At 56.9% G+C, this 20,758-nt stretch overlaps 1 protein-coding gene across 1 annotated transcript in view; it reads right to left on the reverse strand.

The window, feature by feature from the left end:
• Positions 1 to 6,119: 6,119 nt before the first annotated feature.
• The window catches only part of SENP1 (SUMO specific peptidase 1), a 39,705-nt gene continuing 25,066 nt past the window's right edge, over positions 6,120 to 20,758 (reverse strand). Inside the window, exons 11-18 of the mRNA XM_038752409.1 lie at positions 17,245 to 17,329; positions 17,002 to 17,157; positions 14,686 to 14,817; positions 7,687 to 7,890; positions 7,207 to 7,286; positions 6,995 to 7,079; positions 6,826 to 6,921; positions 6,120 to 6,242 (exon numbers count right to left, since the gene is read on the reverse strand). Coding sequence (XP_038608337.1) covers positions 6,180 to 6,242; positions 6,826 to 6,921; positions 6,995 to 7,079; positions 7,207 to 7,286; positions 7,687 to 7,890; positions 14,686 to 14,817; positions 17,002 to 17,157; positions 17,245 to 17,329 — 901 coding nt within the window. The 3' untranslated portion in view covers positions 6,120 to 6,179. The remainder of the gene's footprint in view (positions 6,243 to 6,825; positions 6,922 to 6,994; positions 7,080 to 7,206; positions 7,287 to 7,686; positions 7,891 to 14,685; positions 14,818 to 17,001; positions 17,158 to 17,244; positions 17,330 to 20,758) is intronic.

Consider the following 20,758-nt stretch of genomic DNA (forward strand, 5'->3'; position numbering starts at 1 on the left):
TATGTGCAAGGCACTGTTCTGAGCGCTGGGGAGGTTACAATAATAATAATGATATTTGTTAAGTGCTTACTATATGCAAGGCACTGTTCTAAGCACTGGGGAGGTTACAATAATAATGATGGTATTTGTTAAGTGCTATGTGTAAAGCACTGTTCTAAGCCCTGGGGAGGTTACAATGATAATGATGGTATTTGTTAAGCGCTTACTATGTGCAAAGCACTGTTCTAAGCGCTGGGGAGGTTATAATAATAATGATGATGGTATTTGTTAAGCGCTTACTATGTGCAAGGCACTGTTCTAAGCGCTGGGGAGGTCACTATAATCATGATAATGATGGTATTTGTTAAGCGCTATGTGTAAAGCACTGTTCTAAGCCCTGGGGAGGTTACAATGATAATGATGGTATTTGTTAAGCGCTTACTATGTTCAAAGCACTGTTCTAAGCGCTGGGGAGGTAGAGAAGCAGCATGGCTCAGTGGAAAGAGCCCGGGCTTTGGAGTCAGAGGTCATGGGTTCAAATCCCGGCTCCACCAATTGTCAGCTGTGTGACTTTAGGCAAGTCACTTAACTTCTCTGTGCCTCAGTTACCTCATCTGTAAAATTGAATTAAGACTGTGAGCCCCACCTGGGACAACCTGATCACCTTGTAACCTCCCCAGCGCTTAGAACAGTGCTTTGCACATAGTAAGTGCTTAATAAATGCCATCATTATTATTAATATTATTATTATTATGATGGTATTTGTTATGCACTTACTGTGTGCAAGACACTGTTCTAAGCGCTGGGGAGGTTACAATAATCATGATAATGATGGTATTTGTTAAGCGCTATGGGTAAAGCACTGTTCTAAGTGCTGGGGAGGTTACAATAATAATGATGGCATTTGTTAAGCGCTCATTATGTTCAAAGCACTGTTCTAAGCGCTGGGGAGGTTACAATAATAATAATGATGGTATTTGTTAAGCGCTTACCATGTGCAAGGCACTGTTCTAAGCGCTGGGGAGGTTACGATAATAATGATAGTATTTGTTAAGCGCTATGTGTAAAGCACTGTTCTATGCACTGGGGAGGTTACAATAATAATGATGGTATTTGTTAAGCACTTACTATGTGCAAAGCACTGTTCTAAGCGCTGGGGAGATTACAATAATCATGATAGTGATATTATTTGTTGAGTGCTACGTGTAAAGCACTGTTCTAAGCGCTGGGGAGGTTACAATAATAATAATGGTATTTTTTAAGCGCTTACTATGGGCAAGGCATTGTTCTAAGTGCTGGGGAGGTTACGATAATAATGATGGTATTTTTTAAGCGCTTACTATGTGCAAGGCACTGTTCTAAGCGCTGGGGAGGTTACAATAATAATAATGATGGTATTTGTTAAGCGCAAATCAGTAACGACGATGGATTGGGGGTTGATGGAGGGGGCTGCGAGCTGGGGAAGAGGCTCCTGGGGCCCATCTAGGGCTGCGGACTGAGGGGCTTCTGTCTGCGGGGCTGAGCTGGGCGGGGATGGGGACAGTGGGGGGAACCACGCATTCCTCACATTCTTCTAGACTGTGAGCCCACTGTTGGGTAGGGACCGTCTCCATATGTTGCCAACTTGTACTTCCCAAGCGCTTAGTCCAGTGCTCTGCACCCAGGAAGCGCTCAATAAATACAATTGAGTGATTGATTGGTGGGCAGTGACCGTCTCTCTATGGTGCAAACTTGGACTTCCCAAGCGCTTAGTCCAGTGCTCTGCACCCTGGAAGCGCTCAATAAATACGATTGATTGATTAGTGGGTAGGGACCATCTCTAGATGTTGCCAACTTGGACTTCCCAAGCGCTTAGTCCAGTGCTCTGCACACAGTAAGCACTCAATAAATACGACTGATTGGTGGGTAGGGACCGTCTCTATATGTTGCCAACTTGGACTTCCCAAGCGCTTAGTCCAGTGCTCTGCACCCGGTAAGCGCTCAATAAATACGATTGATTGATATTGGTGGGTAGGGACCGTCTCTATATGTTGCCAACTTGTACTTCCCAAGCGCTTAGTCCAGTGCTCTGCACACAGTAAGTGCTCAATAAATACGATGATTGATTGATTGGGGGGTAGGGACCGGCTCTGTAGGTTGCCATCTTGGACTTCCCAAGCGCTTAGTCCAGTGCTCTGCACACAGTAAGCGCTCAATAAATACCATTGATTGACTGATTGTTGGGTAGGGACCGTCTCTATATGTTGCCAGCTTGGACTTCCCAAGGGCTTAGTCCAGTGCTCTGCACCCGGTAAGCGCTCGATAAATGATTGATTGATTGATTGGTGGGTAGGGACTGTCTCTATATTTTGCCAACTTGGACTTCCCAAGCGCTTAGTCCAGTGCTCTGCACCCGGTAAGCGCTCAATAAATACGATTGATTGATATTGGTGGGTAGGGACCGTCTCTATATGTTGCCAACTTGGACTTCCCAAGTGCTTAGTCCAGTGCTCTGCACCCAGTAAGTGCTCAATAAATATGATTGATTGATTGATTGTTGGGTAGGGACTGTCTCTATATGTTGCCAACTTGGACTTCCCAAGCACTTAGTCCAGTGCTCTGCACACAGTAAGCGCTCAATAAATACGATTGATTGATTCCCGAACGGGAGCGGAAAGCACAGAGACGCACAGAGACCGTGTGCCGGGAGAAGGGGAGATGACAGCCCCGCCTGGGAACCGCTAATGCTGCCCAAGGATTTTGCTAATATGTTTTGTTTTGTTGTCTGTCTCCCCCTTCTAGACTGTGAGCCCGCTGTTGGGTAGGGACCGTCTCTAGATGTTGCCAACTTGGACTTCCCAAGCGCTTAGTCCAGTGCTCTGCACACAGTAAGCACTCAATAAATATGATTGATTGATTGATTGATTCCAAAGGAGCCCCCCCACCCCTCACCCTGGAAAAACCTGTGTTTCCTCCCGGAAATGGGCAAACCAACTTTCCCAAGCGCTTATTAGCGTGGCTCAGTGTTAAGAGCCCGGGCTTTGGAGTCAGAGGTTGTGGGTTCAAATCCCGGCTCCGCCACTTGTCAGCTGGGTGACTTTGGGCAAGTCACTTCACTTCTCTGGGCCTCATCTGGAAAATGGGGATGAAGATTGTGAGCCCCACGGGGGACAACCTGCTTGCCTTGTATCTCCCCCCGCGCTTAGAACAGTGCTTGGCACATAGTAAGCGCTTAACAAATACCAACATTATTATTATTACTACAGAGCTCTGCACCCAGTAAGCGCTCAATCAATACCATTGAATGAATGAACCACGGGGAAGGGGGGTGTGTGTGTGTGGCCTTTGACTTATTCATTCATTCCATCGTATTTATTGAGCGCTTACTGTGTGCAGAGCATGGGAAGTCCAAGTTGGCAACATATAGAGACGGTCCCTACCCAATAGTGGGCTCACAGTCTAGAAGGATTGCTGTGGCTTGGGGGCTTCTGTCCCCCCCGCCATACCCTCCCCCCCCCACACCACCTTTAGGGCCTCCCCTTCCCCAGCTTTGGGGCTACCCTTCCTAAGGTCAAAACGTGATATTTTCCCTTAATCCCGCACCCTGATTTCTTTAAACCCCAACAGTCCAGCCGCCCTGGGGCCAGGGTTTGGAGCTGGGTGACCCCTCAGCGGGAAGCGGAGGGTTGGAGGGGGGTTGAGGTGGGTTCGGGACAGGGGCTGAGCCCCCGGGAGATGAGAGATCCATGCCCAGGGGTGGCACAGAGCTGCCTTGTTTGGGGCTCGGGAGGCGGGCAGGAGTCTGGCCCAGGAGCGCAAGGTTCCGGCTGCGGGTCAACATTGACCGTGGCTGGAGGCTGGAGGCCGGAGGCCAGGTAAAACCACCTTGTCCAGCATGGTCTGGACCGGTCTGGGCCTCTGGAGCCCTCAGCCACACAGACTCCCGCCCATCTGCCTCCCTGTGCCCCTCACTGCAGCTCCGGGGGCTGGGAAGGCCCTTACAGGCCCCACGGTCCCGAGACCGTCGTGTCTCCCTGCTTCCCCTAGCTCCCGCCGACCTCGGCCCCTTCTTCAACCCAAAAGGGAGGACCAAACCCCAGCATCCCGAACCCACATGTGAGCAGAGGCAGGTAGCCCCGGGCCTGGCACCTCAGCGCTGTTGGCCGTCCGGACTCGGACACGTGGCCCCAGAGGTGGGTGGTTTGGGCCCAGTTGGGGGAAGAGCAGGGAAAAGTCACCCTCACAGGGCCCAGGCCTGGTCCGCCTCCCCCGGGTGGGAGCCCGGATGCCCCTCGGGGACTGTCGGAATCCCCGCCCCCAAGTAGAGGGGTACAGAGTGGTGGATGAGAGATGGAACCAACATTCCCATTCCCAAGTGTGGTGGGTGAGAGACGGACCCAAGATTTCCATTCCCACCTGAATCGGCAGACCCTTGGGGAGCAGGAGCCAAAGAGGGGGGTCCTGGCAGCCCTACTCACTTCTGACGGAGCGGCTGGGGTGGGGGCGTCCCCTCCCGCCAAAGGGGGCCCCGGGCCCGACCCCGGAGCCGGTGAACCGTACGACGACCCGAGCCAAATGAGCTTCCGTTTCCACGAGGCTGCTGGCGGAGACATAGAAAACTGTACTAAACGAGCTCCGTATAAAACAAGGAGGGCTACAAAGGGGAAAGGGGCCGGGGCCGGGAGAGAGGGGCCAGTACAAAACTACGCGGGACAATACCCAACGGAATAGAAAACGCTCCCCGTCCGAAAACGGACGTGGACGAGGCTGGTCGCTACGGGCTGGGTGAGGGGGTCCGGGCTGGGGGGGTTCTGCCCGCCCTTAGCGAAGTTGGGGGGCTGAACCCTGGAGCTGGTGTGTGTGTGAAAAGTGGGGGGGTTGTTTGTGTGTGGACGTTCAAAGTGTGTGGGTATATGTGGGTGAGGGGGTCCAGGCTGGGGGGTTCTGCCCGCCCTTAGCGAAGTGGGGGGGCTGAACCCTGGAGCTGGTGTGTGTGTGTGTGAAGAGTGGAGGGGTTGTTTGTGTGTGAACGTTCAAAGTGTGTGGGTATATGTGGGCGCAAGCGCTTGTAAGGGCATGGGGGGTGTGGAAGAGGTGTGAGTGTGACAGAGTGGGTGTGTGAAGTTGGCGGGCTGGGAGAGTGCGAGGGTGTGTCAACAGGGGGATGAGCATGAAAGGTTGTTTGTGTGTGAACGTTCGAAGTGTGTGGGCATATGTGGGCGCAAGCGCTTGAAAGGGCATGGGGGGTGTGGAAGAGGCGTGAGTGTGACAGAGTGGGTGTGTGAAGGTGGGGGGCTGGGAGAGTGTGAGGGTGTGTCAACAGGGGGATGAGTATGAAGGGTTGGGGAAGTGTGTGTTTGCGCCTGCGTGCGAGAGTGTGTGAGGGCAGGGGGATGTGAGAATGCGCGAGGGCCCGGATATGTGAGGCTGTGTGTTTTGCGGGCTAAATTTGGAAAGCGGGAAGCCACCTCGAGCCGAGGTGGGGCCGTCGGTCTTGGGGTTCGCGCTTGCCCGTGAGCTGCCCACTCGGCACCCTGCGCTCAGACCCAAGTCCGACCGAAGCCACGGGCAGGCGCCGGCCGGCCCGCCCCTCGCCGCCCGGCCTGGAATTTCGGGGCCTCTGCCGCTCCGAGCTCCGGAAGCCCTGCCGCTGACTGACGGAGCCCCCGGTGAAGGGAGGACGGGAGGAGAGGTGGGAAGGAGAGGGGTTTGGGCTGAGGGGGGGGTCACCCTCGGCCTGGAGACCACAGCCCTGTGTGCGTGTGTGTATATGTGCGCTGGTGAGGCCCCCAGCCCCCCCTAACTTTTCCCTTCCTCGGGCCGGCCCTGAGCAGACTCCGGGAGAGGGGACGGACGTCTCTCCCGGTCTCCCCCAGGCCCGGCGAGGCTGGCGAGGCCGGCACCGCCCACCACCCACCCCTGGACGGGGAGCTTGGTGCGGTCTGAGTCTTGGGAAACTAGGCAGCGGCAGCGGAAGGGAAGGAAAACAGTCTGTCCCCGGCGCGGGCTGCCATGATGCTTGTAAAAATAGGTTCTGAGATACAAAAGGAGGATGCGCTGGTGGGCGCGCCGGCTGCCGGGCGTTGGTCCGCAGGCAGGATCCCGGCCGGGGGGCCAACGGTCACAGTCCGGGGTCTCCGACTCCCAACTGGGAGCCGGTGTCGCCCGCCCCCGTCTGCCCCCGGGGGGGTCTGTTCGGCGGGGCCGCGCTTCCCGGCGGCTCAGAGTAGCTTCCTGTGGAGGATCTCCCACACCATCCGCTTTCGGAAGTACGGCATGTGTTGCTGGGGAGACAGAGGGAGGTGGGACGGCGCTCGGGCCCCCTTCGGAAACGGGGGGACGGAGAGCCCACCCATCTTCGGAAACGGGAGCTCCGGAAGATCCAGATGGGGCCGGAAAACGGGGATTCCACCTGGGCGACGGTCGCTCCCGCCGCGAAGCCCCGGGAGCCCCCAGAAGCCCCCCGCCTCTCGCCAGGCCGGGCCGAGACTCGGGGCTCCAGGGAGAGCTGGACAGGTGTCAAGCCGCCGGATCGGTTCTACTGTATTCTCTCAAGCGCTTAGTACAGCGTTCTGCGCGCAGTAAGCGCTCGATAAATACGACTGAATCAACGAATGAAAAATGCGGGGGCCGCCGCCGCAGGGGCTGAGTCTCGCAGCAGCCGGGGACCCTGAAAGTTCATTAAAGCCAGTCCCCTGTCTTCGGGCGGGTGGCAGCTTAAACCAGGGGGGGTGGGGGTTTCCTGGCTGCACCTATTCCCTATTCCCTCTTCTCCAGAATGGGAAGCGACCCCGGGGTGACCCCCCTCTGTGACCCAGGAGGCGGGGAGACGGGGGACGGCGACTGGAGGGCCCGAGCCCGGCTCACCTGGGTGAAGTTGATGGGTCTGTCTTTGGCGATGCAGTCGGCGTACTTGCAAGCAAACATCCCGCAGTCGCTCCCGTTCATCTGCTGGGGAATCTCCTGGGGGGGGCCAAAAGGAAACGGTCAGCCTCTTCCCCACCGCCCGCGCCCCCCGCCCCGGCCTCCCGCGGACCTGGCTCTTCTTGCTGAACAGCAGCCAGCCGTTGGTGTCGAAGTCCTTTCTCTTCTTGTCCAGGCTCTCCTGCTTCAGGTATTGCCTGTGGGAGTCGGGGTGGGGGGGACCCCAGGCGGGGGCGGGTCAGGCCTCCCCGCCGGGGGCCCGACCTCCCCGTGCCCCGATGCCACCTGTGGGCACCCGCCCCGGGGAGGGTGGCCGTCACTCACAGCAGGATCCTGCAGGCCTCGGTGTTGACCCCGCCCATCGAGTCGTAGTACGTGATGTACTTCTTCCTGAAGTCGACGACCTGGGGAGCGGGAGTTGAGCCGTAAGCGGGCCGGGGTGCGACCCCGGACACCGGGGGACTGTCCCGCTGCCCTCGTGCCCTGGAGGGGCTGGCTGCCCCCAGGGCCGGGACTAAACCCACGTAGGACACCGGCCCTGGCGGGTCTGGTCCCGGTGCCATCCTCCGGGTCGGCCGGGAGGCAATCCCGATGGGCGGCTAAATGTCAGAGGCCTGTCCGCTGCAGGGACCGAAGGGGGATGCGTGCCTGCTTAGCCCCCGAATACGGCGGGGGTCAAGGGTGCCGCCCCACCCAACCCCGCCAACGGCCGGCCCTGGCAGGGAGACGGGGCTCCCCGGGGACCCCCCGTTCCCTCCCTCCGCCACTTCGGCTCCCTTAGGATTTGGGGGGGGCCCCCCTCACCGCCAGGCACCAGTGCACGCCCAGGTGAATGGGCACCAGGAGGAGGTCCACGGAGAACACGTCCACTTTCTTCGTCCACCGCTTGACCGCCTGGTAGCCGGCCGTCTTCAACTTGGTGAAGAAAAAGGTGTTGAAGGCGTGGACGCTGGGCACCCCTTTCCCCCGGCTCCGCTCCATTACCAGGTTCATGTAGAAGTTAATGATCTGCGGGAGGGCGCGGGCACACGCGGGGGGCACGGTTAGGTGGCCTTGGCTGCCCGCGCTCCCGTCGGGTGCCGCGGTTGACGGCGAGGGCCTTCTCGGCCCGCTGGCGAGTGGCGGCCACTGGCCGCTCCGTGGGGGTCTCGGAGCCAGGCTGGGCATGGTGCCAAGCTCGCCCTGCCTCTCTCTGCCCTCGGTTGAACGGACGGAGATCCCGGGAAGGGGGGCCGAGGCAGACGGACGGAGGAGAGGAAATGGGGGGCAGGAAGGCGGAGGGGGGTGGGGGCAGGGAGCAGGCCGGGCTCCGAGGATGCCAGCTGAATAACAACGGTATTTGTCAAGCGCTTACTATGTGCCAGGCACCGTACTAAGCGCTGCGTAGATTCAAAGTAATCAGGTTGGCTACAGCCCCTGCCCCTTATGGGGCTCACATTTTTAATCCCTATTTTACAGATGAGGCCCAGAAATGAAGTGACCCGCCCAAGGTCACAAAGCAGGCGAGTGGTGGAGTCAGGATTAGGACCCGTGGCCTTCTGACTTTTAGCCCTGTGCTCTATAATAATAATAGCATCTATTCATCATCATCATCATCAATCGTATTTATTGAGCGCTTACTGTGTGCACAGCACTGTACTGAGCGCTTGGGAAGTCCAAGTTGGCAACATATAGAGACGGTCCCTACCCAACAGTGGGCTCACAGTCTAAAAGAAAATAATGACATTTGTTAAGCGCTTACTATGTGCAAAGCACTGTTCTAAGCGCTGGGGGGGATACAAGGTGATCAGGTTGTCCCACGTGGGGCTCACAGTCATCATCCCCATTATACAGATGAGGTCACTCAGGCTCCGAGAAGTGAAGTGACTCGCCCAAGGTCACACAGCAGACATTAATAGCAGACATCACACGCTATTAAGCGTTTACTACGTGCAAAGCATTGTTCTAAGCGCTGGGGAGGTTACACTTCTCTGGGCCTCAGTTACCTCATCTGTAAAATGGGGATGAAGACTTTGGGCCCCCTGTGGGACAACCTGATCATCTTGTAACCTCCCCAGTGCTTAGAACAGTGCTTTGCACATAGTAAGCGCTTAATAAATGCCATTATTATTATTATTATTATTATTACAAGGTGATCAGGTTGTCCCGTGAGGGACTCACAGTCTTAATCCTCATTTTACAGATGAGGTAACTGAGGCCCAGAGAAGTGAAGTGACTTGCCCAAAGTCACCCAGCTGACAGTTGGCGGGGCCGGGGTTTGAACCCAGGACCTCTGACTCCAAAGCCCGGGCTCTTTCCACTGAGCCACGCTGCTTCTCTCCCTCATGCTGAAGGAGCTCCTTCGATGATGATGACGATGGCATTTATTAAGCGCTTACTATGTGCAAAGCACTGTTCTAAGCGCTGGGGAGGATACAAGCCGATCCGGCTGCCCCGTGAGGGACTCCCAGTCTTCATCCCCATTTTCCAGATGTGGTCACTGAGGCCCAGAGAAGTGAAGTGACTCGCCCAGAGTCACCCAGCTGCCAACTGGCGGAGCCGGGATGTGAACCCGTGACCTCTGACTCCAAAGCCCGGGCTCTTTCCACTGAGCCACGCTGCTTCTCTACCTCATGTGGAGAGGCGGGGGCTACGGGAGGGGGCTACCTCAAGGAGCCCCCGGTGACCCGGGTGCTGACGGGGCCCGGGGGCCAACGGGGAGCCCTTCGGCCGGGTTCCCCCGACGGCGGGACTCGGTGGGCCCGGGGGCCGCCGCCAGCCGCGTGCGGTGGGCGAGGCGGGACTGGGGTCGGCGGGGCGGGGCGGGGCCGGCCGCTGGACCGCCGAGGAATGAATGAGTGGCCTGAGCATCGGGTGGAGAGATGGCCGAGAGGACAGGCACCGCCTTCAGCCTCCTTTCGGGGGTCTGCGGGGAGAGGGGACGCGCCCTGCCCTTCCGCAAATATTTACACGCCGGCTGCCAGAGCGGCGGGCCACGGACGGCCACGGGGAGACGGGGCGGGCGGCGGAGAGAGGGAGCGGCGGGAGGGGACCGGAGCGCGGACACAGGGAAGCGGAGGACGGTGGAGACCGGAGTGGAGAAAGCAGAGAGAGGGGACTGGAGATGGAAGGGGAGAGCAACATGAAGACGGAGCAGAGAGTGGCGCGGAGTGACAGACGATTAATCCGCCCCCGCTTCAAAGCTTCAAGCCAGGAGGCCTTCCCTGACTAAGCCCTCCTTTCCTCTTCTCCCACTCCCTTCTGTGTCGCTCCCCCACGGCGCTTCTGTCCGCATCTGTCATTTATTTATTTCCATCAATGTCCCTCTCCCCGCCTCTAGACCGTAAGCTCGTTGTGGGCAGGGAGTGTGTCTGCTGATTGTTGTATTGCGCTCCCCCCAAGCGCCTGGAACGGTGCTCTGCTCACGGTAAGCGCCCTATAAATACGACTGAATGAATGAATGAGCCGGGCGGTCGCCGAAGCGGGCGGCTGACTGGCAGGCGGTCCAGCAGGCTCCACGGGGCCTCCGGCGCCTGCGGGGACGTTCCGGCGGGGCTCCCCCAGGGGTGTCTAACAAGCTCCCTGCCGACCCTTGGGGATGGGTGGACAGCTAGCCCTAACCCGCCCTGAGGGGAGGAGGGGGACGGTGACACCTCATGGGCACCCTTGAGCTTCACTTGCCCCCTGGGGCAATCCCATCCGTGGACTCCCACCGCGCAAACCCGGTCACCTGCGAGAGACGCTTCAGACCCCCTCAACCAAAAACCCTGCGGACACCCCACGTAAACCCACCTACACCCCCATGTCGACCCATGGACCCTCATGTTTAATAAAGCGCTTTGCAAACAGTAAGCGCTCAATCAATACGACTGAATAAATGACCGCAAATCTAGTTACCCCACAAAAACCGACACGCCTTGAAAACCCCACCTTCATTTAAACCATTACCTCCATATATACCCAGAGACTCCCACCATATCAACCCACTGACCCCCCATATCAACCCAGACACCCCACATAAACCTCATAAACCCAGACCCCCATGTAAACTTACCCACATATATAGCCACAAAACCCAAATATACATATATGTATACACACACATCCCTCTCCAACACACGCTCACCTGGTCCCCCCAAGTACACAAACAAGTACATACAACCCGCCATAAATCTACACCGATACGTGACCCCCAGGGCGGGACCACTTCCTCCCAGAGAGGAAAATGTCCTGTGTCCCATCCCCGCCCCGCAACTGCTCCCCAGCTCGGCTCATAAGGGCTTTGCCTTGCCTGAACTCTCAGGACGGGTGGGCGGGCGGACGGAGAGGGCCAAAGAAACGGGAGACGGGATCACAGAGTCAGAGATGAAAGGGAGAGGGCGGCGGGGGGTGGTGGTGGTGGTGGACGGCAGCGGGGACCAGACCCTGCCGCTCGGCAGGCCCTTCCTCCGCTGTCCCCGGCCCCCCGGCCTCTGCCACGTCAGGGGGTCGGGGGCCACGGAGGGACGAGAGGGCGGCTGCGTGTCTGGGGCCGGGTCGGTCTGGAGAGTGGCCAGCCTGGGCCGGATCTGCCAGCGGACCCTGGGCCGGGCCTCTACTTCCCCAAATAGGGCTGGCTGGGCCAGTTCCCCGTCTCACCAGGCCCCGCCACACAGCACCGCCTTCGGGAAAAATGTCCCCTGGCTGTCCCCCGTCCCTTTTCCCCTGGGGTCAGCCTGGCGGACCCCCCTGACCGGAGTGACGCGAATGACACCCACCCGGTCGGTGGCCCTGGGGCCGGAGGATTCCCTGGGGACTGCCGGGGTGCGGCGGCGCCCGTCATCCCTCCACCCTGGGCAATCCTCAGTTGGCCTTCTAGGCAGACATTGGCATCACTTCCGCCCGTCTCCCTGTCCCGCACCGGCCCCTTGGCTGGCCAGCGTGACTCCGCGATGACTGTGTGGGCTCACGCCGTCGCCGGCAGGTCCCAACCGAGCCGTGCCGGACTTGGGGGTGGCCCCTTACGGCAACCAGGTGACCTCCCCGCTGCCAGCCGAGAGACCCTCGGGACCCCGGCCGTCGGGGTGGGGTTGCCCCAGAAGGAGAGGACCAGTCCCCCCTGAGGGATTTAGGACGGATGGGGGCCCGGATGTGCATCCATTCCCGGAGGGCAACAGACAGACCCCGACACTGCAGGCAGGCGGGCCCGTTCCGGGGTCTTTAAGAGGATGGGCAGTGCCGGGACGGGGAAAAACGGACCAGGGATTTTCTCCCGCCCCTCCCGGCGGGCAAGGCGGCAGGACCCCAGCCACCGATGGGAGAATGACCTCTGCTAAAGCTCTCCCGGGAGGAATCGGACAAAAACCACCCGGCAGTTGGGCCGCGGGAGCTCAGCCGGGGCAGGGCTCCGGTGCCACTCGCCGCTGCCCCTGGACGCACGACGAAGCCCGGGAGGCCGGCCTCTCCCTAATAATCCTCATCACCGTACTTGCTCAGCGCTTACTATGTGCCGAGCGCCGTTCTAAGCGCTGAGGTAAATATGAGTTAATCAGGTCGGACACAGTCCCCGCCCCACGTGGGGCTCCCCCTCTGAATCCCCGTTTTCCGTACGAGGGAAACTGAGGTCCAGAGAAGGGAAGCGACTTGCCCGAGGTCACAGAGAAGGTAAGTGGAGGGGTCGGGATTAGAACCCAGGTCCTTCCGCCTCCCGGGCTCTAGCCACTAAGACACGCTGCTTCCGGACTGAGGAGGAGATTGGAGGGTGGGAGGCCACAAGGGAATTTAGGGGGGACTCCTAGTGAGTAGCGAAGCAGGCATGCGCACGCAAACACAAGAACACACGTGTGCACGCAGGCGCGCACACACACAGAGGCACCCATCTGAGAAGAGCCGATGAGAGCCGACATTTGAGGCCGCTGGCCAAGCTGGGGCCGGGGCAGGGGGGATGGAAGGACGGACGGACGGACGGGCGAACGCCCTCAGAGCTCATTCTTGGGATGCCGGACCTCCCCGCCCTGCTTCCTCCCAACTCTGCCCCCCACAACGTGGGTTGGGTACCGTTTGTGGGGCCCATCGCTCTGCCCAGGAACGAGAGGGCCCCCAGGGCCCTGGAGGGGAAAGGGTAAATAATAATGTTGGTATTTGTTAAGCGCTTACTATGTGCAAAGCACTGTTCTAAGCGCTGGGGGGGCTACAAGGTGATCAGGTTGTCCCACTTGGGGCTCACAGTCTTGATCCCCATTTTACAGATGAGGTCACTGAGGCACAGAGAAGTTAAGTGGCTTGCCCAGGGTCACCCAGCTGACAAGTGGCGGAGCTGGGATTCAAACCCGTGACCTCTAACTCCCAAACCCTCGCTCTTTCCACTGAGCCACGCTGCTTCCCCTCTAATAAATGATTAAGCACTTACTATGTGCAAAGCACCGTTCTAAGCGCTGTGGAGGTTACAAGGTGATCAGGTTGCCCCACCGGGTGGGGGGGGGGGGGGGGGCTCACAGTCTTCATCCCCATTTTCCAGATGAGGTCACTGAGGCACAGAGAAGTAAAGTGACTTGCCCAAAGTCACACAGCCGACAAGTGGCGGAGCAGGGATTCGAACCCGTGACCTCTGACTCCCAAGCCCTCGCTCTTTCCACTGAGCCACACTGCCTCCCCTCTAATAAATGATTAAGCACTTACTATGTGCAAAGCACTGTTCTAAGCGCTGGGGGGGTTGCAAGGTGATCAGGTTGCCCCACGGTGGGGGCTCACAGTCTTAATCCCCATTTTCCAGATGAGGTAACTGAAGCCCAGAGAAGTAAAGTGACTTGCCCAAAGTCACACAGCCGACAATTGGCGGAGCTGGGATTTGAACCCACAACCTCTGACTCCAAAGCCCGGGCTCTTTCCGCTGAGCTAGGAAAGTGGGGAAACTGGGGTGGGGCGGACAGTGGGTCCAAGACCTCTGGACCCCGGCAGGAAGGGGGCGTGAGGATGAAGCACTGAGGAGGAGGGGAGCAAATAATAATAATGGCATTTATTAAGCGCTTACTATGTGAACGAATCCCCGCCTAACCTCCTTCCCCTCTCCCGGCACCTGTATATACGTATATATGTTTGTACGAATTTATTACTCTATTTTGTTTGTACATATCTATTCTATTTATTTTGTTAATATGTTCTGTTTTGTTGTCTGTCTCCCCCTTCTAGACTGTGAGCCCACTGTTGGGTGGGGACCGTCTCCAGATGTTGTCAACTTGCACTTCCCAAGCGCTTAGTCCAGTGCTCTGCACGCAGTAAGCGCTCAATAAATACGACTGAATGAAGGCAAAGCACTGTTCTAAGCGCTGGAAGCACTGTTCTAAGCACCGGAGTAGGGCCTGGACTTGGCGGTCAAGGCTGCCGCGGGGCTAAGGGAGCTCGGCCAGGGCGCTGCATCCCGAGGGGAGGCCAGGGATGCCGCGGAGAAGGGCGGTCCGGCGGCGGTGGCGGTGGCGGCGGGCACCCCGGTCTGGGGCCAGGCCGGGCACCGGACAGTGGTCCCTGCATCAGACCGCCCCCTACAGGCCCTCCCGCAGACCGCAGCCCCGGGCGGGGCGGGCCGGGCCACGGGGGTCCCCCCCACTCCTCCCCCGGACCCCCAAAAGGACGCGGCGGGTCCCCGGGGACGGCCGCCTAGCCCGTTGTTGGATAGGGACCGTCCCTATCTGTTGCCGACCTGTACTTCCCAAGCGCTCAGTCCAGTGCTGTGCACGCCGTGGGCGCTCAATAAGTACGACCGAATGAATGTCCAGCCCCGCCCGGGACGCGGCGGCTTCTCTCCCCAAGGGGTCAGCCCCACCCCCCGGCCGGGCCCCCCGCCGTCACCTCGTCGTTGAGCCAGTTGAGGTGGTTGAGGGTCTGCATGTCTTTCCGGGTGATGGTCAGGCGGAAGGCCTCGCTCAGGACCTCGTCTTGGTTGCCGTGGCAGAACACGTTTTTGATTTCCTTCTCCATCTCCTGAGTGACCCAAAGGCGGAACGCGTTACGGGGACCGGCCCCCCGCCATCACCCCGCCCCAGGCCATCCCACCAGCCGTACCCCTGAGGTTTCTCCCACCCGCCACCCCTTCCCCTCACGTCCTGGGGGGAAGATCCGTCCCCCGGCATCGATCCCAAGATCCACACTCTCCCATGAGCCCCAGGAGTAGGGTCAAGGCATGTGGCGGACAGACCCTCACTCCTTCCGCTTCCACTTTGATTCCTCTCCTGACCGTCTCGGAAAAATCGGGGTTACCTCCCACCTCCCTTCCCCCAAATCCCAATCTCTCAGAGAAGCAGCATAGCCTATGGGATAGAGCCCAGGCCTGGGACCCAGAAGGACCTGGCTTCTAATCCCGGCCTGCCACTTAATAATAATAATAATAATGATGGCATTTATTAAGCGCTTACTCTGTGCAAAGCACTGTTCTAAGCGCTGGAGAGGTTACAAGGTGATCAGGTTGCCAGAGTCGGGATTCGAACCCAGAGCCTCTGGTTCTCAGGCTCGTGCTCTTTCCAGTAGGCCACAATAGTATGTGCTATTGGAAGTAGCATCCCAAGTCAGAGTCTAATGGATGCATATTCACCTCGGGAAAAATCGAGGTTACCGCCAACCCCTCTTCCCCCAAATCCCAATCTCTCAGAGAAGCAGTGTGGCCTATGGGATAGAGCCCAGGCCTGGGACCCAGAAGGACCTGGCTTCTAATCCCGGCCTGCCACTTAATAATAATAATGATGGCATTTATTAACCGCTTGCTATGTGCAAAGCACTGTTCTAAGCGCTGGGGAGGTTACAAGGTGATCAGGTTGCCAGAGTCGGGATTCGAACCCAGAGCCTCTGGTTCTCAGGCTCGTGCTCTTTCCAGTAGGCCACAACAGTATGTATTATTGGAATTAGCATCCCAAGTCAGAGTCTAATGGATGCATATTCACCTCGGGAAAAATCGGGGTTACCTCCAACCTCCCTTCCCCCAAATCCCAATCTCTCAGAGAAGCAGCATAGCCTATGGGATAGAGCCCAGGCCTGGGACCCAGAAGGACCTGGGTTCTAATCTCGGCCTGCCACTTAATAATAATAATAATGGCATTTATTAAGCCTTACTCTGTGCAAAGCACTGTTCTAAGTGCTGGGGAGGTTACAAGGTGATCAGGTTGCCAGAGTCGGAATTCGAACCCAGAGCCTCTGGTTCTCAGGCTCGTGCTCTTTCCAGTAGGCCACAATAGCATGTATTATTGGAAGTAGCATCCCAAGTCAGAGTCTAATGGATGCATATTCACCTCGGGAAAAATCGGGGTTACCTCCAACCCCTCTTCCCCCAAATCCCAATCTCTCAGAGAAGCAGCATAGCCTATGGGATAGCGCCCGGGCCTGGGACCCAGAAGGACCTGGGTTCTAATCCTAGCCTGCCACTTAATAATAATAATAATGGCATTTACTAAGCGCTTACTATGTGCAAAGCACTGTTCTAAGCGCTGGAGGGATACAAGGTGATCAGGTTGTCCCACGCGGGGCTCCCAGTCGTCATCCCCATTTTCCAGATGGGGGAACTGAAGTCCGGAGAAGTGAAGTGACTTGACCAAAGTCACCCAGCTGACAAGGGGCGGAGGTGGGATTAGAACCCACGGCCTCTGACTCCCAAGCCCGGGCTCTTTCCACTGAGCCACGCTGCGGCATTTATCCCCCCCATCTTACCTCCTTCCCTTCCCCACAGCACCTGTATATATGTATGTATGTTTGTACATATTTATTACTCTATTTACTTATTTATTTATTTAATTTGTACATATCTATTCTATGTATTTTATTTTGTTAGTATGTTTGGTTTTGTTCTCTGTCTCCCCCTTTTTGACTGTGAGCCCACTGTTGGGTAGGGACTGTCTCTACATGTTGCCAATTTGTACTTCCCAAGCGCTTAGTCCAGTGCTCTGCACATAGCAAGCGCTCAATAAATACGATTGATGATGATGCTGATTGAGTGCCTACTGTGTGACGAGCACTGTACTAGCTGGGATTTGCACCCACGACCTCCGCCTCCAAAGCCCGGGCTTTTCCCACCGAGCCACGCCGCTTCTCAACCCCGCCCACGGGAAGCTTCCAGTCCGGCAAACCCGATGGGTAGGGCCCGAGTGTTTCTTCCCGGAGGATCCCGCCCGGGGGGCTCACCTCGGTGATCTCGGGGAATTCGTCCTCGCCGTCCGTCGACCTCGTGTCCTCCCTCTCTTCCTCCGGCGGCACCGTGACGGGGATTTCCTTCTCCAGGGGCACTCGCAGGTGCAGGTCGACGGAGCCCTGGACGGTGTGCTCCCGCTCCTGCAGCCGCTGGGACACGGGCCTTCGGGGTGAGGGCCGGCCGGCGGGGCGGGGGGCGGGGGGCACGGGAGCGGGGTACCCGCAGGCGGCCCTCACCTGATCGTGCAGCTGCTGGGCGAGGGCCTTCTGCTCTTCGATCTGGCGCAATCGCTCCCGGGCGCGGGAGTCGTAGACGCTGGTTCTGGGAGGGAAGACGGGGAGGGACGGGACAGCTGGGTATTCCCGGTGCCCGCGGGCGGCTCCCCGGGCGTCACCCCATCTCGGCGGGCTGGATGTGGGATCCCCCGGGCCGGGCTCCGCCGGGAAAGCCTCGAGGACGGACGGGACCCGGGCATCATCATCATCAATCGTATTTATCGAGCGCTTACTGTGTGCAGTAAGCATCCCCGGGGCCTGGAATGCCCTCCCTCTGCCCATCCGCCAAGCTCGCTCTCTTCCTCCCTTCAAGGCCCTGCTGAGAGCTCACCTCCTCCAGGAGGCCTTCCCAGACTGAGCCCCTTCCTTCCTCTCCCCCTCGTCCCCCTCTCCAACCCCCCCATCTTACCTCCTTCCCTTCCCCACAGCACCTGTATATATGTACATATGTTTGTACATATTTTTTTACTCTATTTATTCATTTATTTATTTTACTTGTACATATCTATTCTATTTATTTTATTTTGTTAGTATGTTTGGTTTTGTTCTCTGTCTCCCCCTTTTAGACTGTGAGCCCACTGTTGGGTAGGGACTGTCTCTATATGTTGCCAATTTGTACTTCCCAAGCGCTTAGTACAGTGCTCTGCACATAGTAAGCGCTCAATAAACACGATTGATGATGATGATGATGCAGAGCACTGTACTAAGTGCTTGGGAAGTACAAGTTCATATTTATTACTCTGCTTATTTATTTATTTATTTTACTTGTACCTATCTATTCTATTTATTTTATTTGGTTAGTATGTTTGGTTTTGTTCTCTGTCTCCCCCTTCTAGACTGTGAGCCCACTGTTGGGCAGGGACTGTCTCTATTATGTTGCCAACTTGTACATCCCAAGCGCTTAGTACAGTGCTCTGCACACAGTAAGCGCTCAATAAATACGATTGATTGATTGATTGATTGATTGATACAAGTTGGCAACATATAGAGACAGTCCCTACCCAACCGTGGGCATCCCCTACGGCCCCTTGGCTAGCATCCCCATGGGTCACCCCTGGCCAGGGCTGTGGCAGGCCCTGTCTGCAGCGGGGGGAAAGGCATTTCCTTGTTTTGATGTATGTGTATATACCTATAATTCCAATTATTTATATTGATTCATTCATTCAATCGTATTTATTGAGCGCTTACTGTGTGCAGAGCACTGGACTAAGCACTTGGGAAGTCCAAGTTGGCAACATCTAGAGCCGGTCCCTACCCAACAGCGGGCTCACAGTCTAGAAGGGGGAGACAGACAACAAAACATAAAATAAATAGAATATGTACAAATAAAACAGAGTAATAAATACGTACAAGCCCGTTTACTTGTTTTGATGTCTGTCTCCCCCCCTTCTAGACTGTAAGCCTGCTGTGGGCTGGGACTGTCTCTCTCTATTGCTGAACTGTACTTTCCAAGCGCTTAGTACAGTGCTCTGCACACAGTAAGAGCTCCATAAGTGCAAACTGAATGAATCACAGCTCTCCGGGCCGGGGCAGAATTAATTACTCTATTTTATTTTGTTAATATGTTTTGTTTTGTCGTCCGTCTCCCCCTTCTAATAATAATAATAATGGCGTTTGTTAAGCGCTCACTATGTGCAAAGCACTGTTCTAAGCGCTGGGGGAGAGACCAGGTGATCAGGTTGTCCCACGTGGGGCTCACAGTCTTCATCCCCGTTTTCCAGATGGGGGAACTGAGGCACGGAGAAGCGAAGTGACTTGCCCAAAGTCACCCAGCTGACAAGCGGTGGAGCCGGGATTTGAACCCATGCCCTCTGACGCCCAAGCCGGGCTCTTTCCACTGAGCCACGCTGCTTCTTCTAGACGGTGAGCCTGCTGTTGAGTAAGGACCGTCTCTAGACGGTGCCAACTTGGACTTCCCAAGCGCTTGGTACAGTGCTCTGCACACAGTAAGCGCTCAATAAGTACGACTGAATGAACGAATGAATGAATCCCGTTAGCCCCACGGCCCAAACAAGGTAGGGCCGCAAACCAGGGCCCGGAATCACGCTGGACAGGCACCGAGTCTGGGCTTGACCGGCCGTCGGAGGGGGGTGCGTACACTGCTGCCCCAGGGGCTGCTGGGAGTTGCTCCCGAGCTGCCAGTGCGAGAACACGTGTGCCCCAAACCCGTGCTCGTACACGCCCTACCCTCCGGTTGGGTGGTCACTACCTGTCACGCCAAGGGTCACTTCCTCTCCGGCCTTGCCAACCTCGGTTTCGGGCTGGCTCCTTGGGATCAGAACCACTGTGGGTGCCCTAGTCGTTTACTGTTTATTGGGTCTGTTTATTGCTATACTGTAGTCACCCAAGCGCTTAGTACAGTGCCCCGCACCCGGTAAGCGCTCAATACATTCTATTTATTTTATTTAGTTAGTATGCTTGGTTTTGTTCTCTGTCTCCCCCTTTGAGACTGTGAGCCCACTGTTGGGTAGGGACTGTCTCTAGATGTTGCCAACTTGGACTTCCCAAGCGCTTAGTACGGTGCTCTGCACACAGTAAGCGCTCAATAAATACGATTGATGATGATATTCCGATGACTTGACACCTGTCCACATGTTTTGTTTTGTCGTCCGACTCCCGCTTCTAGCCTGTGGGCCCGTTGGTGGGTAGGGACTGTCTCTATATGTTGCCAACTTGTACTTCCTAAGTGCTTAGTACAGTGCTCTGCACACAGTAAGCGCTCAATAAATACGATTGATGATGATATTCTGATGACTTGACACCTGTCCACATGTTTTGTTTTGTCGTCCGACTCCCCCTTCTAGCCTGTGGGCCCGTTGGTGGGTAGGGATTGTCTCTATATGTTGCCGACTTGTACTTCCTAAGCTCTTAGTCCAGTGCTCTGCACACAGTAAGCGCTCAATAAATACGATTGATGATGATATTCCAATGACTTGACACCTGTCCACATGTTTTGTTTTGTTGTCCGACTCCCCCTTCTAGCCTGTGGGCCTGTTGGTGGGTAGGGACTGTCTCTATATGTTGCCAACTTGTACTTCCCAAGCACTTAGTACGGTGCTCTGCACACAGTAAGCGCTCAATAAATACAATTGAATGAATGAATGATTGACTAGCTGGGTCCCTATCTTGAATGGAGGCCCCTGGGCTCTGGCCTAAGATTCCCTCATTTGTTCGTTTTCTCTTTCCTCCCCAGACCCCCCACCATTCCCGGCTTTCCCCTAAGTCTCGAGACGCCAACCTATGAGCCTGGAATTCCCCCCCCGCCCGAAAAAACAAATCAGGCAGCGGGCCTAAAATAATCGCCTGATGTCTTTCACCCGGCCCGGCTTCCAGCTCCGTTCCGCGTCTGAACGGGATGGAGGGTTTTGGCCGCCAGGCCGTTCTGGCGGTGCCCGGGGGCGGTCGGGGAAGGCGGGGGGTCTGGCTCGCCTCCCGGACGCGACTGGGAAAACAAGCCAGCCGCCGGCTGGCGGGA

Source organism: Tachyglossus aculeatus, chromosome 10 (genome assembly GCF_015852505.1).
Source record: "Tachyglossus aculeatus isolate mTacAcu1 chromosome 10, mTacAcu1.pri, whole genome shotgun sequence".
NCBI lineage: Eukaryota > Metazoa > Chordata > Mammalia > Monotremata > Tachyglossidae > Tachyglossus > Tachyglossus aculeatus.